The sequence below is a fragment of the Dinoponera quadriceps genome, unplaced genomic scaffold (genome assembly GCF_001313825.1).
Source record: "Dinoponera quadriceps isolate SergipeBrazil2010 unplaced genomic scaffold, ASM131382v1 scaffold405, whole genome shotgun sequence".
In the NCBI taxonomy this organism is placed as follows: domain Eukaryota; kingdom Metazoa; phylum Arthropoda; class Insecta; order Hymenoptera; family Formicidae; genus Dinoponera; species Dinoponera quadriceps.
This window is the reverse complement of record NW_014554754.1, coordinates 1,962,269-1,984,609: the sequence shown is the minus strand read 5'-3', so window position 1 is coordinate 1,984,609 and position 22,341 is coordinate 1,962,269. Positions and strand designations below refer to the sequence as shown.

Sequence of the window (22,341 nt, the reverse complement as noted above, 5' to 3'; positions counted from 1 at the left end):
AGAAAAAAAAAAAGTCGAGTAGCTCGCTGTTTGATTGAAATTCACGCACTCACCAAGCGTGCGAATTCAGGCGAATTTGCACGATTGCGGACGACGCGCAAATTTTCGCCGAGACGAGCCTCCCTCCCTTCTCCGCCTATCTTTATTGCAAAGATACCGAATATCGGGTTATAGTTCGAAATTCGATACATGAACCCGTCGATCGATTTCCGCGCACATACGACTTTAAAACCGGTCCTGCCTTTTCCATTCACAAAGGCGATACGGGGACTGGTCGATCTGGCACGATCGGAATGCAGATCAACTTTCCCGTCCTGGGGAATCGCGCGCCTTGCGAGAAGCGTTTCGCGCGCGTGTATGTACGTTGACCTGTCTGTCAGGTGAGAAGGTAAAGTCGATCATTTCCGAAAGTTCCTCCCTCGTCGGCGCATTCGCAGGAACACAACACGGTATTGCGTAAGCCGACGAAAAAATATGCACGAATCCTCCCCAACTGCGCGCAGGAGACCGTTGGATTTCGTTTCTTCGACGGGACGCGAGTGTTATTGTCGATATCATTGTTTCTGATAATCTGATAATATACAGCGATTACAAAGTAAATTCTGCAGAAGCACACTGTCGGAAGCAATTTGGTGGCGCGTGCACAGCAACGGCAAGTGGCGGAATATCGACGTGCCTCGATATGGTTCGCGTAATTCACGCAGCAATAATAATAATACTAAAGAAAGACTTGCAGTGAAAAAGATGAGACAAAACGCGTAATGACATTCGCTAAAAAAAAAAAGGGGGAGGATACGGAACGAATACGCCAGCGCAATCTTATCTAATTTTATCGGGATAAGCTATTATTTATTGTCGATGTACAATACTTGGTATCTAAAGTGCGTGCATTTTACGATCTACACGCGAGGTGTTTTTTTTTCTTAAGCCGTGTAGAGCCTGGACGGAAAATATCTGTCAAAGCGAGTGGTCAGAAGCGATAATGTAGCTCAAGGCGACACGGATGCGACGGCTGCTAAAACACAACGGAATTAGATCGAATGCACAGTCGTCGGAGACGACAGGTGACGGGAGTGCCACTTAGAAACGTCCACACTGCGCCGGATGAATATTGGCTCGGTCAAATTTACACGTGCTATGTAAAGTAGCTACGCTCGTCATAGCTCGCTGAAGCGCGTCGCAGGACGATCGGCGATCAGAATGCAAAGCGTCATACCGCCCGCGAAAAGTCCGCCCGAGAGAGAAAGTCTGCGATCGCGCAATTCGGCAACGCAAATCCGTTGATACGCCAACGAAACGCGAAGAGAGGAGGCCGTTGTCGACTTGAAATTAATAATCCAACATCGAGGAGGCTTTTGCGAGCCAATGTAGCGTGAAACGAGAATCGATTCTCAAACTTTATTATTTTTAAAGGGAATCCCTCATCTTAATAATGAAAATGTAACTAAAGGAAATGAAATGGAAATAAAACGGAAATAAAAGGAATAAAATGTAACTAAAGGAATTCTCTCCTTTCTTATCATAAAGAAAATCCCTCGGAGGATAAAGTTTGACGTATATAAGCGATAGTAAATTTTAAATAATAATAAATTGCTTTTAATAATAATAATAACTGTGATAGTAGAGAAGAAGGTGGTATTAAGCTTTTGTAAATATAATGCTTTTAATATCTCCGCTGTTATACAGCAAATTCTAGTGATTGCTTATAGAATTATTTGTTTAGTAGCCCGTTATTACTACGTCGTAGCGCTAATATGTCCATACACAATAGCTGGCGCTTGTTATAACGTATTTTTATCTTCGAACGTTTCGAAACGTTTTCAAGATACATTTTAGCATTTAATTATACATTTCTTTATTCTTCTTAAATTTGGGCATATTTTATCACACGAATATATGTACACTTGTATTTGTTGTACGAGTATTCTGTTCGTTACTTAACGTTTTATTCCACCGTACATCTCGAGTTACGCAAGATTAAACAAAAGCATGACCTTTTTCTTCTAATTAGCCTCTCACTAAACAGATTTAATACGGCCTCTTTTTCGAAGTTTCATATCGAAGCAGCCAGTATCCACGTTAAAAATTCACGGTTATATTCACCGTTACTCCTTCTAAGAGTTTATTTCGAATAAATATTCAAACTTGCAACAAAACACTGTTTTTTTTAAACAAAACCAATTTTCTATCTTAATGGTGGGCCACATCACACCTATTCCTCTTTGTCTTATTATGCAGTAGCATTTTGGCAGCACCATTATATCGCCACATTTTCACAACGTCCTAAATAATAAATATTTCCTAACTTTGAGCCTAGAATCGATTGAATGACACTTTGGCGAGTGTAATCGTTAAGTTTTTCATATGAAATATCGATTTTCTACACATATATATATATTGAAAAAATTATTGTGCAAAATGTAAATGTTTATATAATACCAACTTCCCCTCCGATAAATTGCTTTTAATGATAATAAACTGCCAGCAATGTGAAATACGCGAATGCAATAAATCCAGACGTCCGCGGGCGAGCGGTAGGCCGAGATTCCGGCGATCGGCCGATCCTCCGGTTGCAGTCACGTCGTCACACATTACACCAATGCGCGCGTCATGCCGAGAGCGATGGCAGATAACGAAATTAACCGTGATTAGTGGCTAACCGGCGGTCACTCGGAACCGGGAGCCGAAACGAGGCGCGATCCTGACGCAGTGCGAACACGAGAGCCACGACGACACGCGCGTGCACCGGCGGCGGACAAAAGGATTACTGACGAGAGGTGCACGTGCAGGTCGCCTCCGACGGCGAGCCGAGGAGGAACAACGGCAGGGCCTCGACAGTGCAGCTCTTGCATCCCCAGCAAGGCGCGCTGACCCGCGTGGTCGGCACCGAGGAGCCAGCGACGAGGTAACTCGCCGCCTCGAACAAGGACAGGCATTCCACGTCGTCGTCGTCGTCGAGCTCCCTGGACGCAGCGGCCGGCCTGATGTCGTCGTCGTACTCGTACGGATCATCCTCCTGCGGATCGTCGGGCTCCTCCGGCTCCACGACGTCCGGCGTCGGCGTCCTCTCGTCGCGAGCCTTCGCACCGTCCTCCTCCAGGGTATACGGAAGGTCCGCAGACCGGTCCCGGGACCAAGAGCTGTCGTAAATAGTGTTTCATGCCGAGGCGCCGGCTCGCGACTTTCGAATTCCCGTCGACGGGAACGAGAGAGAGAGCCGAAGAGCGACGTGCGATCGCGCGCCGAGGAGGCACTGACGCGCGTGTTTACGTTCCGGAGAGTGTTTACGAAAAGACTGTTGCGCCGCGCGAGATAATTAATGAGAAGCTCGCGAACGACCGTGTCGTTCGCGAAAAAATGTACACGGGGCGTGTGACAAGATTCCGACAATCGATTAATTCGGGTACTGAGGAAACAGCTGACCGAATCGACGCGACGATGAACGATGAACATGGCGCGTCTCGGACGGAGAAGAGAATTTCTGGGAAGCAGTTTCCCTCCCGAACGAAATTCGGTTCTCGATCGGAACAGTTGGAATTTGGATTCTTTACCGTCAAGGCGGGTCTAGTTAGTTTTTTACATTGAGTCTTCGAGCCTTCCTATTGTGCTCCTGTGATGCTACAAATGAGATGTTATTGTCGTTTTCTTTATTTAAAGGTGTGGGTCTTCGAACCGAGTAGAGGTCCCAATTTCTTCCATTTGTAGCACTGAAGAAGCACTTATTGTGTTACTTCTTCTTTGATGCTGCAAGTGAAAACTCACTGCCATTTTCCCCGCTTGAAGACTTAACGCAGAACTAACCGGACTTAATGCAGAACTTAAATCTCGACCCGTTCGGTCCTTCCCTCCGACCAAAACGTACTCGGGCCTCGTTCATCGCCGCGTGAATGTTTTTCTCTCACGTGCGTGATAAAATTGATAAACTGAAAGGCATGTGATAAAATCAATAAACACCGAAGTATGTAATGAAATTCCGGGAAAATGCGGGGTAATTAAAGGAAAGATCGTTTCTCCTTAACCTAATTAATCTCGGGGTAATTAAAGGAAAGATCGTTTCTCCCCGGTTATGTAACCAAAGGCCACTTCTATTCCCGTTGATAAATGATGATGATTATTTATGTAAGTGCGCATACTTGCGACGGAAAGTGAACGGGACTAAGTGTGTTCTGATCGCGAGGATCGGTAACGAAAGGGACGAAAATCATTTCGCGATCATCGACACGTGTTCCGCGTGGATGGAATTCGAATTAACGTCTCTGTCGCCCGTAAACCTCGCCGATTGTCAACGGCGATCGACAAGCGCCTTTTGTTATCGTTTCCCGTGGACTTTCCCTTTTCGTATTATCGTTGCGTAATAATATCGAGCTCTTTTGTCGGAAACGCTTGAAAAACGCTATCGTCCGTATTCTTCCGCCTATTGGCCGATACATTGCGCGCTCCGACGTGTGGCGAACTGACTATTGCGACGACGACAATACTGGTAACTTCATCGACTTTAATCCGAGGACCGATAATTACAGTCTTTTCCTATCTTACGTACTGTTCGAAGCTCTTGACAGAAACGATACTCAAACTCGGTATCTCGCAAAAGACTCGCGTCAAAGGCAGCTGTGCCTGCGCTACGCTCGGCACAGCACCTTGAGGCAAGGATGAGCAGGTAATTATTGATTTTCTTCCGCCGGCGCTTGCATAAGAATCTGCAGCGAATAGTCAAGAACTTATAAAACCTGACACGGCCTAAAAAACGCACATGAAGCAGAGGTGACGTTATATAATCGGATTAAAAGATGCAGTATATTATTTCGTTACCTCGCGACACCGTCTCACTTAATGGATTATGTAATCATAGATATGACGAGAGCCGACAAATCCAATTTTCATGCACTCAGAACACGTATATTATAAAATCATTAATCTTTTCCCCCCCTTACACGTACCACCTGGTTACGGAGCTTGGATCACCGTGTGTGGTATAATTAAACATCGTAGAGCGCGCGCGCAAACAATTTTAAGACCGAGGAGGGATAAAAAGAGAGCCGGTGTGTCACGGAGCTCTCAATGATCGCGGTGTAATCGCAGTATCATTTCGAATTTCCTGCGCTTTCGCAACACGAATTACCTATCGCAAGACAGCCCGATTACGAAACCCACGCTTTTCTTATCAATGCCACTCATTGTTTTATGTTCCACTTCTGCGGTTTGTAACGTTTCCATCGACTTTAATGCGCGGATCTGGCGTCGGTTCGTTTTCTTAAGAGATATACGGACGTTTCAAGAACAAACCTATTTCCATCCTTCCAGGAATAGAGCGCCATTTTCTTTTTATATCATTCAAGGATCGACTTGAAATGAAAAGTACGCGGAAACTGTGCCGCATAAATATTAATTATTTCAAATGCGCTCTGTTTCTCTCTAATTGCGTTGTTTTTTAATTAAACTTTGCTCGATAACAAGGATGTGAATTTGTTAATGACTTCAATTCATTTCGATTAAACTCACGCTACCTTTCAACAGGCTCTAATACAAGCGAATCTAATTAGATGAATTAAAGATGCCCGATATGAAATATTGATACATCGAACTTTGGAGGTTTCAGGTCAGCGACATTGGCTCATTACTGTGTATGAAATGTGAAACGTACGCTTGACGGTATTATGAGACGTTAACTCGAAGTCTTCTTATCGGTGTTACGCAAACGCGTCACGAAGGTTACAATTTTTAGATAACACCATGTTTAGCCACCGCGCTTACAAGAAGTTACATTCATATACTCGTGTATACGGGGTATCCCAAACTTCGTGAGGGCATAGAACGGATTGAGGCGAACGAAGAACGTCGAGTATTTTGCAAAGAAAAAAAAAGAAAAATACAAAATTTCGAGTTAATTTTTGAAAATGACCACGTGTAAAAGTTTCTTTGATTAATAGCTCGAAATTCTGCGTGTTATTTGCAAAGTCGTGAAGAACTATTTTGTTCCGAGCAGCCTGATCTACGGCAGTTATCGTATCTAGCGACAGGTTAAAGGTTCAAAGTTCGACATACTGATGTTTAATTAATGACTCGAAATTTCGAACGTTGCTTGCAGAGTGATAGAGCATTTCTTCGCTCATCTCAATCCGTTCTACGCTCTCGCAAAGTTCGTCCCTGCTGGTCTGGACACCCTGTATACCAATGATCGCAACCTTTGCAATTTTTGTTACTTAAGCCGACTCCACACGATGTGGCGAAGAATGTAGGCGAACCTGGGCGAATATTGGCAATTACATTGGTCACGTGTGTTGGGCGAATATAACATACGTGATAACATAACAAATGTAATACGATACAACATAACATAATAAATAACATACATACGTGATCAAAATAATTCCCGACGTCCGCCTATATTTCCACCTCGCCTGGAGCCGGTTTTCACGGTAATGTGCGAGCGATACGTAGAAAACAATAGAAGATACCGAACAAAATGAATATCAATTATTTCATCACGTCCCCGGAATACGGAAGAAATAACATTAATTAGCACATCACAAACGCGTAGGAAGCACGAGAGTGTGCGTGTATCGTTCGTCGAGGCGCGTACGCTGACACATCGCATTGAACTGCAACTTTTTCCGCGACACGACACACCGGAGCGACTTGAGAGACATTCCTCGACGAGAACGGCGGGTCATTCGGGAACGACTAAGCGCCGGGGCTCCCGGACGACATAACAAACACGGCGCCGTAGTGTCAGCTAAGGTAAGAGAGAGACCGGCGCGGACGACGGTGGAAGAACGAGACACCGTCAAACACGAGCGGGGCCGTCGCGAGGGATTTCTCGCACCGGCGCGTCCGGCGCCCCGTGACTCACGTCCACCGGCGTGTGATCGTCACAGCAATATTTACCATTCAACGCGTTTGTACCGCCGCAGAGGCGAGCCGTGGGGAAGGCGAAGCCGGCGAGTCTGGCGTCACTTCGCTCGGAGAATTCACCGTGGCACCGTCGCGCGTGCTCCCGCGACGTCGCGTCGCGAGCGCATCGTCGTCCCGACGGAGTTCCCCGCGACACTCTTCGGCGAGCAGCGATCGCTGCGACTTGTCGGCGACGCTCCAGCGACACGCGGATCTTGCCGATCGGACGAGCAGCGGATACTCGCACGCGTGAGATCGTAGCGCCGAGAGAGAGAAAGAACGAACGTCACGCGATAGGATCAATGCGCCATCTTAAACCGCCCGTGTCGCCGCGACGGAACACGGTGGAACAGGGACGGCCGGATAGGCGGAACGCGGAACGGCCGGGCCGCGCGCGCGCAACCCCGCCAACTATAAGGCGCTCCCGTTTGAAATACCCTCGGCGACCCTCGACCTTGGCGGCGTTTCGCTTCCAGCTTAATTAACGGCAACCCCCCGATCCTAAGCGACCGCCTTTCTTCCAGTCGAACGCTTTTCGTCCTTCGCTCTCTCCCTCTTGTCCTTTTTTTCTATTTTGAAAACGCGAACCTCGCGTGAGAAAGCACGGCGCGTGTGCGCGCGCGGTCGCCTCTCTTTGCAGTTCAACTCCACGTTCCTTTCTGTTTACAGTAAAATTACTTTGACAACTAATCGTAGACAGATAAGAATGAAGAGAATTGCGCAATCGGCGCGGAAAATATATTTCTCTCTGGGGATTTTTGTTTTAATACAATACCGCGAGTGCAGCACGGAAAAACGGAATTTCAACTGTTCTCATGTAATCAAACTGAATTTTAAATCGTAATTTCAACGTTCGCGTTACTCTATACAAACTTTTATGCGCATTTATTCCGTATAACAATGGGCTTTTTAATAAATGGGCCGTTAATAAATGGAAATAACAATATATCGGAAATTCAATTGCCATTGTGCTAGATTTTAGCGGTAGGAGCTGATTCTCTTTTCCGCGAGCGAAAGGCGGCGTAGGAGGTGTCAATGGAGAAACACCGATCGGACTGGAAAGAGAAAGATGTTCGGCGATAGCACTCAAAGCCGACAATTAAGCTGGCAATTAAGTAAACCGTGACGTTGATGCGCCGTGCCATTTGTCGCCGGGTTATTTCGACCGACACCGGCTTAAGCCGGGTGGCGTAACGAGAGGGAAAACGCAGCCGCCGCGGCCAATGGCGTTAAAGGGAAGCTGCGCTTAGAAAGCGATGCGTCGGTGATGTTCCCTGACCTTTTCGCGTCCATGAGTAAATACATACAAATTTAATGTGTCCTCGTCGGCCGAGTCAACGACGACGAGATGTCACGAGATGACGCAATCGGCCGACATGCGATAAATATTCATATATCGCCCGATTGTTGTTCAGAAATATGGAATCGATAAGTGCAGCCTTTGGCTCGCGGACCTTTCGAATATTACTAAATGCAAGGTACATTCGGAGGAGAACAGGAGCGTACACTGAAAAAGGCGCAACACTTAAGTAAATAATTACTCCATCAGTTCTGGGCGAATTTCTCACTTGTATTAAACAAATATTAAATATTCAGTTATATTAAACAAGTGGTAAATATTCAATATTCCGCGCTTTTCGGTGTTACGCTCAAACAATACGAACTCGATCCAAGTGAAATGTACTTGAGCCAAGCCTTGAAAATTTACTCAGCAACTATCGGAGCAATTATTTACTCGAATGTAGCGCTCTTTTTTTTTTTTCAGCGTTACGTTATTAACGTTACGGGGCGTTGTTACGTACACCGCATCTATAACGGGAACGTTATTGCATTACATGTTAGCACGCCATTACATGCCGATCGAAATCGACGGTGTGTGTGCTTATTACGCGCGCGTGCAGCGGCGATCGTCCGCTATGCGGTGGCGAATTTCGCGAAATTGCATCCTGCCGCGGCCAGCAGCAGCTACTACTGGAAGTAGCGCGAGAAGGAAACGAGCGCGCTTCTCCTCAGCTGCATCCACACCGAGTCGGAATAATGCACCGTGAAAATCACATTTTCACGGTCGACGCGGCCTTTCCTTGGAAGTCGTGCAGCAGATCCGATCGATCTCCCGAGCGTGTCGAATACTTCGCGCGCGCACTGTCACACTTTGCCGCGCGGTGCGCTCCGAAATGCGACCCTGATATCACTCGAGGTCGCCAGGAGCAGCCTGCGAGTCGTGACCCCGGCGAAACGCGTCCTCCAACTTGCCCCCTGGACGAATGTCACTAACACGTTTCCCGTGGGCGTTAATATCATCGTCAAACGACTTTCCAACTCCACTCCTCTTTCTCCCGCCTGCGGGAAGATGAGGTTCTTTCACGAGACGCTGATTCAACTCGATTAACATTTCGTGTAACGTAGGAACCGCTTTTTCCGAACCATGCTAATGAGAAAAGAAATATCGCTCGGTAATTGCTTCCGTCTCTCTCGTCATGCCTAATGTACGAGAGGTCTGCGGAGAGAAAGTGATAATCGGTAATGTAAGTTTAATTTACATTATATAGGCGGGAATTTATGTCAATATTCTTCGTAGAGCAAACACTCCTCGTCAAAATACCAGAGTTCCCTTGAAAAGACGAACAAGATTCGCAGGATAAACGTAAATAAAAGTGTTTTATTAACGCATCCGCGTTAAAATTAACCATCCATTAACGTTTCGATGTTTATTTCAGTCACGTATCACTGGATATCGCTGAGGATTAAAATTAGATGAACATTGTTTTAGAAAAAAAAAGGGGGGAGGGAGAGAAAATCTGATAGAGACGAATCTTCCGTAAACAACGCGACTGAATTGACCTTTCTTGACTACAAGAGAGATCGCATTATTGTTAAGATATGAAAGCAACAAGGACAGGCGTCAAGGAACTCGCGGCGCAAGATGCCATGCGAGGAAAGTAATTGTGGGAAGCGATAAAAAGATAGACGAGCGTAAATACGCGAGCGACGAGTTCACAGATTTCCCATGACCGGGGGAACCGGAAGGGTGCAGTATACATAAGCAGATGTTAATGGGACTTTTGCTAACTGTATCTCGCTATTAGGGACGCGACGTAAACGTCGTTGATGCGAACGCTAACGTTTCACCACGATTCAGCAGATGCGAGCGGGATAATTGCGCGATATGCGATTAAAATGAGCGGTTCTGATTTCGTCGAGATAAACTTCCGTCGAATGCGAGGACAAGGATCTCCCACGATCATTTATCCACGTGTCTCTCGCGGCGTAGGGGAAATTCGATCGATTGCTGCGTAAGCCGATAAAATGAGCATCTCAAGATCAATTTTAGGCGATCTTAAATGTAAGATCTGACTATAAATACCGGCCTAAATTTTTAACGAGTATTCCGCTCTTTTGGTGTTGACAAATGGGAAGTTATTGCCGTTTTCTCTATTTGGGGATTCAATATGCAACTAAAATTTCGACTGAGGCACTCTTATTAAAAAAAAAAGGGGGGGAAAAATGAACGAATGTAAGATTTATTCAACGGATTAAGCGTCGTACCTGGACAAATTTTATTCGTTTTAGCCAGATTCCCGTTGATCCTGTCTTTTTCCTCGGTGTGCATTTTTTTGACAACACCGAAATCCCGCGAGAGAATGAGAGACGCGTCTCGAACATACCGACGATCCGAGAGCCGAAATTTTAGTCCTGCACCAGGTCTAGTTTAATTCTACATTAAGTTTTCAAAAGACTCCCATTGTATTCCTTTGACGCCACGTTTTTACTGCCGTTTTCTCCAACTTGAAGACATAACGTAGAATTCAAAACATCGACTCGGAGAATGTGACCCATGTGAACCATGTCGGACGGTTTAACCTGGCGTCAGGAACGCGCCTTAAAGCAGCTATTACTGCATTAATATCGCGTCTCCTGCAAACGTCTTCCTTCGTCCGTCGAACAGTCGAAGCGCCGTTAAAATTGTCCCATCACGGAACGGCGCGGACGGTGGCGTCTCGCCGGATGTTTTTTCTCGCGAATTTTTACGAGCGATGCGCCCCCCCAGGTGGTTTACCAGAGGGAAACACCGTTATCCTTGGCGGGCACCTCGATCACTCGCGGTCTCTCGATCACTCGCGCGGTGCGCTCGCCGTTCTCGACGATCCCGACGATCCACGCTTGCCTACGCTCGATCTTCTCCAGAGCTTTGCAATAGGCGGCCGCTTGCTCGCGCGGCAACACGACCAGCAATCCGCCCGACACCTCCGGCACTTCGCCCTGCAGCAACGGCAACGTGTTCCCCGTGATCTTCGCGGTCGCGCTCATCCTCGCGATCACCGGCATGTTGTGGACGATGAAGTTCACGTCGCTCGTCTGCCGTTGTACCAGGAGAGTCGCGTGTCCCAGGACACCGTAGGGCCCCACCTCGCACGCAGCGTGAGCGTTGTACTGATTTAATGGCCGACACAACGAATTACGTCTCGTCGATTGTGGTCAAGGATAAGATACTGATCGCGTAATACTCGATGACGAAGTACCAATTTCCATTAGCGGCAGATCACCCGATGATGAAATACTAATTACCCTTAGCAGAAGGTCGCCAATGCGATATCCCTACGGTGCGCACTCGCGCGTAGATTTCAGCGATTTTCCTCGAAATCGAATCGCACGCTAATTGCCCTCCCTCCAAATTATATTACACGCGAATTAATCCGGCTAGTTCCCTTCATCGGTAACATTCCCGTACAGAAAAAAAAAGAACTGCTAGATTCGAGGAAATCATTATTCCAATATTCTTCAGAAAATATTCTTAATTGGATCAAAAGTGATATCTGACTCGACCCAAGTAAAAATTTGCCACGCAGTATTTGAAGCGATCGTTCACTCGAATCTAGCGCCTTCTTTCCGTGCGCGCTTTTACTCGCATAGATTTGCCTCGGGAATTTTCTTCAAAATCGCAGCTAAGTAACGAATGAATATCCCTCTTTCTCGCGCGAACGCGCTGAGATTCGCATTCGACCCGATTTTGACAGAAGCCAAACCTTTCGCATGAGCGCAGCGGCGACCCGATTGGTCCTCATCATGCAGTCGATGGCTCGAGCACGAGCTCTCTCGACGCTCTCCTCGGTGATGGTCAGCAGTAATCTGCTCTTCTTCTCGGGCTGCTTTATCCATTCCGACACGGCCAAAGCTACCGTCGTTCCGAGCGGTTTCGTCAACACTATCACGTCACCGACGGTCGCGTTCAACGGCTCGACTATCTCGTGAGGGTAGCACAGCACCGTGGCGGTGCCGCCGAACAAGCACCACGGATTCTGGAACACCTGACAGTCCTTAACGGAGATCTCGTCGGCCTTCGCCGCGTCCACGTAGCCGCGTATCGTCATCGGCACTACTGTTTTCCTCTCGTTGTCCTTCATGCCGTCGGAAACGGCCAGGATCATCCTGGTGCTGGAGCACTGGTCGAGACCCAGGGAATGGATGCCTCCGTGAACAACGGCGTAAGCGATCTTGCCCATCACGTAAGGGTCGTCGACAATCGGGGGGAGGATGCTGAACGTCTCCACCAGCAACATTCCGCCGTTATCCAGCCTCGTGACGCGAGCCTCGTTTCGCTCGCTCATCGGCGTGCAAGGATTCGTCTTTTTGTCCTATCGTACGGGGGAGGGGGTTTCGTAGAGAATGAGGGGGACAGTCCCGTGTCGTCTTTCTGACGAGTCGTATTTTCGCCAAGTTTGATACAGGCAAAGTTGCGTTTCTCACACGAAGAGTACTTTGCTCGAGCGCTTTGACCAATTTCATACGTTTGCGAGATCTATGTTAAAATCTTGAAACTCGTCTCATATGAGATGCTCGGGTATCAATTCGGAGTTAGACCGATTCAACGGAAAAATTCATCTAACTCGGAATTTCAGACTATCTCATTTGAAACAAATTCAAGTAACGATTATTAATGCAGACCTAAGAATCTTGTGCGATAGCCAGAACGTAATGATGAATGGAACATATAACGTTTGAGAGAAAAAATAAAAATTCTTTCGATGAAATAGATGACAATTGGCGTATTTCGTCTATCGATGAGGTAAATATTAATCGGCAAGGCAGGACATATGATGATTAAATGATGTACGACGGGACAGGGCGAGGAATTATTCCCGGTCACGAAAATTTCGTTTCGCGCTTTTCTCGATCGTTTCCGCATTATACGTGAAAATCACCTCTTTTCCATTGAAAAGGTCGAGCAAGAATTGCCTCTCCTGCCGCTCCAATTGCAAGCTCTTTCTCAGCGGATCGGCGAATTTCGTCAACTGGAAATCCGCGGAAAGCCCGTGGCTCTCAGGGTCGAATGGGACCGGCGCATTGCCGCAAGGATCGCCGAGAAGTTCCAGAGTGACGATACAATCGCCCTCATCGTTATCCTTTTTCGTCACGGTTTGCGTAATTATCTCCGACATACTGGGTGGACTCGAGGACATCGCGGATGCCCGAGATCAGCGAAACTGCGCGAACGTGCGTCGCGTGAGAATCGTTGTGCAGCGAAACAACGGAATCGCGATCGGAAATAGTAGAAGATCGCCGGCGGCTCGAATTGTGCACGATTTTTTGCCTTACGTACGAGATGCTTCGACAAAATTCTCTTCGATGACCTTTGTCAATTTTGCGAAAAATAAATTACGCGCGAATATCGATATCGAGAGATTAGTGTTAAACATAAAATATTTTTAGATTTACATACATGGTTTTTTATATATTTTAATATTTAATATTTTATCGTTGCATTATTAGGACCCAATATTTTTAAGTGTTAAAACGGTGGTTTGTGATCAGAGTGTGAAGTTATATTTTCACGTTAGCAACGTTAATAAATAACCATTTATAAAATTAATATTGGAGAGGGAATGCTCTCTCTCTCTCTCTCTCTGTCTGAGTGGTACATATAATAAATCGTCCGACGTAGAAGTACATAACGAAACATTCAATGAGCCAAAACTCATAGATTCAAAGGAGGTCCACATGCATCAATTCGCTCTAATTCGAGGAACAAAACACTCCGATATAATAATCTGAGTCAAAATAAAAAAAATTCACAACTCTTTACTGAAATAACCTAACCAGAATCTTGGTTACTTGATTCTTATTTCAAGACGCGATAACAATCCTAAATTCGAGATTTCGACCGACGCTTTGAGCCGTCAGAGGTCCAATTTTAAGTACACGAAGAAAAATAATTCAGAAGAACGGCAAATTTTATGCCGTTGTAGTAGATAAACGAATACACAGAGTGTTTCTTAACACGTTGACTGCCAAACTGCGGAACTTTTCACGATTCTGGTCCAAGAAGTCAATTTGATTTAATCAGGCAATGAAGCGACGAGATAACTCGTAGTTGGCGTCCTGGGCAAGTAAACAATCTACGAGATATCTCGTAGTTGGCAGTGTTAAATATCGCCCGATATTCCAGAAGTGGTTTCTTGAGGTCATTTTATGAAGAAATGAAGCATATGTTCATACGAACTTTTCTTCACAAGATAGCGTCTAAAATCAACTTCCAAAATATTGAACAGTATTTCGAGAAACACTCTGCATATTTATTTATTATTTCTCCCCGTGTACACGGCGTCCGGGAACGCAAAAATTTCTCAAAAGATCGCGACGTATCTGTAAAAAAAAAAAAAAAAAGATACTACGAACGAAGACGCGCGCTTTAATTGGCGCTTTTACCTCTGTTTAACAGCAGCGTCCGGATCACCCTTATATACGCCTTGCCGTACTTGGTCCGCGCCACGTGGAAGAGGAAGTCCGAGAGTTCGCCGTCGCCTTCGTGAATGTCCGTCTCGGCGAGGATCTCGCGTAGCGTCTCGACGCGTTCCTCCGGCGTGCTCTCGTCGGGCGGACCGAGCTTCTTCTCGAGGTACTCGACCACACCAATATCGTCCCAGAGATGCGGCGCGTCCGACACATCGCTCGGTAACGAACTGCTCAACAGCGAACGGCCGCCGGAATCGACGAGATCAATGCCGGACACGTCCAGCCCGGCATAGGAAACGTTTAACGCGAGACTGCCGAAGGTCGAGTCGCCGTGCGCGATGGTCGAACTGACGCTTCTCTGTCTCGAGGTCGACGCGATTGCTCCATCTTGCCGACGAGAGGACGGATTCGGAGGATCTGACAGTGTATCGATCCTCGGTCGAAGGGGAGTCGAGCTGTTCATGACCTTGACATGACCCGAGCCACGGACGTATGAGATCTTCCTTCGCTTCGGAGGCTTTCGAAAGCACCTACGGCGGACTCTCCACGGAGTTTCCGTGACAATCGACTTCCGCGCGATAATTACATTCAGGTACGTTCGTCGGTCAGCGCCGTGGCTCGTTAAATCGGTCGCTTCAGTCCGAATTGTTCGTCGTTTTCGCGGGGCTCGACCCCGCGGAACGAATCGACGATTTGATCACCGCGTTCGTTCGATGATCGTTGCTCCTCCTTCCCGCGTATGTCTTGTTACGCGCGTTATTTTATATTGCGGAGCGACACAGCGTTAATACCGCGACACACGCGGACTTATCGAGTCCCGAACCTGCACACATACACCGTAAATGTCACTTGTCTCGTTAAACTTGGTTCACACCGTTGCACTCTTCGCACTCTCATCGCCGACATCGACGGTATTCACTCAGCTGGATTGCGCGTCAGGAAACGGTGCGACGATCGATTACGCGTTAATGCCGATAGTTTCGCTTTCCGGAGACTATCAAGGATCAAACAGATCGCAACTCAGCTTCGAGATGAGGGTACATTTTATCGGGAAAAAGCATGCATTTTCCAAGAAGAATGCAAGAATGCAAGGGAAAACGGGAGATCTTCAATTATCTCTCCAAATATTTATACGTCAACGTAGATATTGTCGGAACGTTAAGAAGAGTAGTGGCAAAAGAAAATATTCAAGGATGCATTGTCCATTAGTGCGATACTTATGCATCGGTTGATCTAATAGAGTGTACAAGTATTTAAATACGTGCATATGTACATGCATTTCGAGTATTATTATAAATTATAAACTTTTATGAACTTTACATTGCCGCATTTTCAAAACAAAATAGTTAATAATTCTGAAATTTGTATATAATGTCTGTATTTCGTTAGTCTTTAATATCATAATTTTCATCAAAAGCTTTTCATAGTTTAGAAAATATTAAAAATAGAAATTTAAAATATCACGATAATTAAAAAAAAAAAAAACACTTACGAATGACAACTTTAATTACAAATCTCAGCCCAATGAACTATCTTTTTCTAATTGCACAAGCAATGTGTTAGATAATATTTCAATGTATATGCAATGCAAGTTTCATCGAATTCTTATAAAACTCATTTCACCTTACAATCTCCTTTAAATAATAATAATAATAATAATAATAATAATAATGGAATAATTTTTTATCCAGGCTTACTGACAAACTTTTGGTGTCACATTTAAATGCTACAATATATATACCAATTTGTAATTTTTTCATTATTTTGACTATGGGCAATACATATTTAAGAAAAATATGTTAACTCCTCGCAAAACTTGATAATATGAATCTCATTTCTGACGCTAGATGCGACTTGTTTGATCCACAAAGCAATTAACACGAACTAAATGTTCCCCATAACGACTCTATTACGAGTCCTCAAGTGGTCGCTTGGAAGTTGGCCGGGAAAGAATGATTAATACTTTAACACACCAGCGAAGTACCGCGGGTAGATCCGGCAAACGAGGCTGTTGCTTCATGAATGAAGATTGTTTGCAGTGCAATTTGCACCGGCGAGATTTGAATCTCACGCGTTAAATAATACACCGGCCGTCGAGCAATACGCGGCGAACGTTATGATCCTCGGCATTACCGCAACGATATCGTCTCTGTGCTGCGGTAAGTAGGTGAAAAAGGAAGGTTTCCTCAACACGGCGGCGGCGAATGTAGAAGGAAGCAAAAGCCTGGGCTTATCTAAACGGCACATCGTTGAAAGTAATCGGATATATCGCGAGTTACTCGCGATCGGCATTTATTCGAGACGCATCGGGATTCGTGCGCCCGCGTGCCGGAAAAGACTTGTTTCGCATTTTAGCCCGGCACTATCGAGATTTCCGAGAAGTCTCCCCTTCAGAGTTGCTTAAACGAAGCCAATTATATTGCCTCAATAAATATGTATCTCATCATAAACATATAATAAGTCGTGTGAGTATCGCGAAGCATAATCGTCGCGCGAACAAATCGTTCTTAAGATAGTTGTTTAGTAAAGCGCCGGATTTTCAGTTACGACATTAAGGAGCTCCTGTACGTAAGTTTACTATTGGCTGAAAAACTAAACACTTTCCTATAACTTTATTTAACTATCCAAATAATAAACGTTAATTTCGAGATAAAATTGGGAGAAATATATTATAACGCAATATTGCAAACACGGAGATATTATTTATTGTTGATTATTAATGCTTTATTTATACGTCAATTGAGCTAATAGAGGTGCACGCATAATAGAAAGTAATATGTAAATATTTAAATATGAGTATGCGTACATATAACGCGGATATTATTATAAATGGTAAAGTTCCAACGGCTATATTTTTTAAACAAAATGGTCAATGATTTGGAAGAAATCGCGATAGTATAAAAAGTGTCAAAAGTATCTCAGCTCCCGACTGGTCAGTCGTTTTCTATTTGAGCCGATAATTAAGTGATATTTAAACCTATATATATATATATATATATATAGTTCAAGTTTCAACGAGTTCTTAAACAACTCATTTCATGCTGCAACTACTTCAACAACGCGATTATACTGTGCATATTTCTTTCGCTATCATTTCTCCCTTCATTTCCTCCTTTTCTCCGAAGTGTCGAGCTGTACGATACAGTCCGGGGCGCGATTCGTGTTTAAAAAGATCTCTCATTAATATTTAATATTCGTGAAAGTACGATGTTCCGAGCGTTAACGGTGAGCGGATGTGCTGAAAAACTACAATCGTAAAAGAGAAACAAATAGTTCGGTCGAACGCACTCGGTGCGCACGGCGACGGCGCGGTATCGGGCGGGATCTTACTTAAACGATTCCGGGCGCCGCGACGATCGATCGGCCCAAATCGCTTCGGGATCGGGCGAAGGCTTTCGCCGCTCGAAGGCGGACATGAACGGCGGGTTTTCGGTGGTGGATCCGTCCGTTCGTCCGTGACGGCGATTTCACCACCGATGCACCCGGCGGGCGAATTCAGGGACGGCGATTCGGAGAAAGTACGAAGGGAAGATGAATGAGTCCACTTTCGGAGCAGCGAAATCGCTGCATCGATCAAAAAGCACACCCGCCGGCGGCGGGCCGCTCGCGCCGATTAAAAAGAAAAAGTAACAGCCCGGGAGTAAACCGAGCGGGCCCGATTATCGCGAACGATATTCTATTAATGCCAATCGTTATCGTCGCATTTCGTCGTGCGCTCTTATCGCGCCGATGATTTACATGAACAACCGAAAAGCCCGAAGGACGAGAAGGCGTGTGACGTCAGCCCGAAATACGATTAATTCACGTACGATGAAACGTTCCATTTTACGCGACCAAGTGACTCATTCACTGCGTGAAACGCAGTAAACAAATAATAAAAGAGTCCACGAATGTGCTAAAATCAGGTTTTCGACGCAAGGTTTTACAAACTGGGGATATAACCGCCTAATGAGAGAGCGAACGATGATATATACGGTAAAAAATTGTGTGTTACAAACGATCCACTGAGATTTTCGAGTCACTTTAATATGGAAAATATGTCGAAAAATACACAAATATATGTTAAATTAACATATTCATCTTGTAAATCCTCTAACAGCAAAATGGATTCTCAATGCGTCCAGAAAGGTGAGGTCGGATTCGACCCCACGTTCTATTTTGTTCATTTCTCACGCAATCAATGTGCAAAATGAGCAAAGGAAATTATTATAATAACAAGAAACATCCCTTAAGAAAAGAAAGAAACGCATATACGCTAACAAACGAAGTCGTGGGGTCAATCTGGCCCCACCTTGCCATCAGAGGATTAACTTATATTAGTTTTTCAACATGTTCATCTGATTAAAATAACACGAAAATTTCAGCGGGCCGTTTTTAACGCAAAATATTTTACCGTATACACGGGGATTAGAGCGACCATGGGCGTTTCGAGATGTAATATTTACAAAGAAACAAAGAACGCGCACCTGGCGGCTTTAATTGCACGTCACGCGCACGTTTATCGCGCGCGAGAGAGCGACGGGGGTGTTTCTTCGTAACGCGGAGATCGCGAGCGAACGATCGGTAAGAATCGACGATAATGATCTCGCGTACTCGAGAAAAGAATCGAGTAAACAACAAGCGATAAGCGAGCGTGACGTGTTATCGGGCGTCGGGGAACTTCTGTTGCAAGTGAACTGCACGTAGTGATATACTGATATGTATACACTGTGTGAGAGAGAGAGAGAGAGAGAGAGAGAGAGAGAGAGAGAGAATTGACATTCAGACTCACGTCAGATCGCCCGTGTATCTCCCGATGGATAATAGTTGCGACTAACTATAATATAATATCTTACAGATAATCATCTTGACTTCCGCACTTGTACAGACAAACACGCGGTTAAGAACGGATATTCGCTCACGTAGAGCTTCCGACAAAGCAAAGAACGCGTCGATCCGCTTAAACAGTGTACTCGAGAAAAAGTGTCGATGCAAGATAAAACGAGCTCTAATGAACATCTATATATAAAGAGATCTAATTAATCCCATGATGCGATACGTGCGCGAAAAAAAAGTGCCAGACCCGAGTAAATAATTACCTCTAATACCTTGGTGGAAATACATGCAATTTTTCGAGATACTCATCCAATTACTGTTTAGTATTAATGCATTCTCATTAATTGTAACAATACGGCGTAGGAAATGGACAAGAACTTGATAGAGTTTTGTTCAAGGATACCTCTAGGCTCATTTCAAACGGTAGACTCGCTTATTAATCAATTCAATATTTTTTTGTCCATTTATTGCTCTGTTTTCGTTCAGTAAGCGGCTCTGAATTATTTTACGCACCTTTCGCGCGCAGTAACCGCACGAGAAGCGTTATATCTTAATCTTGGGAGTAGTTTAATTGTACACAACGAATTTCTGTCCAGTAATTGCTGAAAAAATGCCTGCAAATTTCTACCAGGGTACTCCTTGGCAAATTTTCACTCGAATAGAATTTTACTTGGATCATTCAGTCGACGAAATATTTTACTCGGGTCGAGTAAACATCACCCGTTTATGAGGTAAAAATTCGCTAAAAGGAATATCGGAGTAATCGTATCTTTGAATACGGCACTTTTTCCCTGCGTGCGTTCGGTCGATCGCAACAGCCGGCATAACGGCTCGCTTTTATCGAGTGCTTTTCCGTTAACGCGATAACGACGATTACAGGAATGCAGGTAAACGCGGGCGACTTCGGGCGGATGGATGCGTTAGAGCGCGGCCGAGCGCCGCGTTACGTCGACCGACTTTTAACTCACCACGCGTAACAGATGACCACCCTCGGAACAGATGACCCCGTGCGAATGGGAGCCGCGGAAAATCGATGATCTGAGCAAGGGGAGACTCTCTTGACACCTGGATCGAATTGTCTGCGCTCATATCGCACGACTACGACAGCGACGTGTGCAGCGTTAATTGCGCATTGCGGCCGAACAGGAGCAGCGAACTCCTTGCGTAACGGTAATAATGCTTAACTTTTCGCCGTGGTCGCTGATGCGAGAGAAATGCTATCTAAGATCTAGCGGCTGCTTTACGCGAGAGCGGATCAATTCGGGTTCTATTAATAAGACGCCGATGAGAAAGAGAAGAAAAAGAGGAAGATCGAAAAATCGCGGCGAAGAGTCCTCCTGCACGAGTCCTGCATAACTCGGAAAGAGAGGGCGATCCAGGGTGGGTCGGGTCACCCTTCTCTCCCCCTCTTTCTCTCTCTCTCTCTCTCCAGACATTTCAAGGCCATCCTGTCGTAGCACAGTCGTGAGAAAGAAAGAAAGAAAGAAAGAAGGAAGGAAAGAAAGAGAGAGAAAGATGGTACAGAAATAGAGTGACTTCACGGAGGACCGTATCGCGCGGTCCTCCGTGAAAGATCGCCGTCTTCTGCTGCCGTATTTTCGGAGTCACGACCGCGAAGGTCATTATCCTGAAATCGATGGCACGCACGATGATAATAAGCAAGGTTCACGTGAGCGAGTGACTCGTGAAGGGACGACCAATTAATTTTACCGGAGCGAAAACGGAGGTGAAAAATCGTCCACCAACAAACGAGACGATTCCCCGATTTACTCCTCGTAAAATCACGATACCGTCTATCGATACCCGCGTATCGATTTCTGTATATCGAGGGGGGGGGGGGCTCGTTGCTCGTGACGTTATCACCGAGGAGAGCGGCGGAAATCCGCAGGATGAACTCGACGGCGCAATCCCGCGATTTTCTATATCGGACGCTGAAGACTGGCGAATCAGGCCGTGAAAATCAGAAGGGGAGAATTCGCAGGATTACGTACGAGCGCAGGAACTCCCCCGTGCCGTAATATCGAACCTGATCAACACCTCGTGACATTCTGCCGCATTCCGCGTTCCCCGCAGCGCGCGCGCGCGCGCGACGGATCACAGAGCGGTGATTAGTTTTCCGAGGCACGCAGAACGACAACATACACACTCCGAAGGCGCGCGCGGGCCGATAGAGAAGAGAGCGGATTCGATCCGCGGCCAACTTCCTGCCGCCGGAAGCGACCTAACCTAAAGTCGCGCCGCCGGGTCGTCGGGATACGAGCTCGGGCGGCCCGCGTTTCCGGATCGTCCCCGCGGTGTCTTCCGGATACTCCCCGAGAGGAAGAAAATGAGAGAGAGAGGGGAGGGAGATATTCGCGAGTCTCCTCTCTTCTCCCGTCGTCCGTGTGCGAGGGATCCCTCCGCAGGATCCGGACACGGGCGGCGACTGGCCCGGACGCGCATGCTCAACGTACCACCGTGGACCAGCACTCGCCTCACACTGTCGAACGTCTTGACGCGCACTGAGTGAATCACGGTTCATGACCACTGCCGCCGCGCGCGCTTAACCTCGCGGATAGCTGGCGGGACGCGACGAAGATGGCGAGCGAACGCGCGACGGACACACGAAGCGGACGCAGCGGCTGCACGAGCATGACTGAACCGTGCGCGCCGCGCGGCCGACCCGACCGGCGAGCGTTTCGTTTCGGACTGCCACGTGATTGGCCGGCCGGCCGCTCCTGTGCGTTGAGTGCGTTGAACGCGTCGGAGGATAGCGAGAGACCGAAGAAAGCTCGATAACGAGGAAATCGCTCGTCGATCATTCTCGATTACGACCCTCTCCTTTCTCTCTCTCTCTCTCTCTCGAACCGGCGACGATGAGACCGCACAGGTGTCGCGCCCGATGCAAGTAGGACGCCCCCCCCC

The 22,341-nt window shown here is 46.3% G+C and overlaps 1 protein-coding gene across 12 annotated transcripts in view; it reads right to left on the bottom strand.

Moving 5' to 3' along the window:
• Positions 1–22,341, bottom strand: part of LOC106741342 (trafficking kinesin-binding protein milt) — a 59,624-nt gene that overhangs the window by 9,922 nt on the left and 27,361 nt on the right. Inside the window, exon 1 of one of the 12 annotated variants that reach the window (XM_014613207.1) lies at positions 14,596–15,630. The exons of 9 other annotated variants lie outside the window; for them this stretch is intronic. In XM_014613207.1, coding sequence (XP_014468693.1) covers positions 14,596–15,085 — 490 coding nt within the window. In that variant the 5' untranslated portion in view covers positions 15,086–15,630. Of the gene's footprint in view, positions 1–6,354; positions 6,711–6,885; positions 7,159–14,595; positions 15,631–22,341 lie in introns of those variants that run through there. 2 more of the 12 variants (XM_014613220.1, XM_014613219.1) reach the window with 2 other exon arrangements.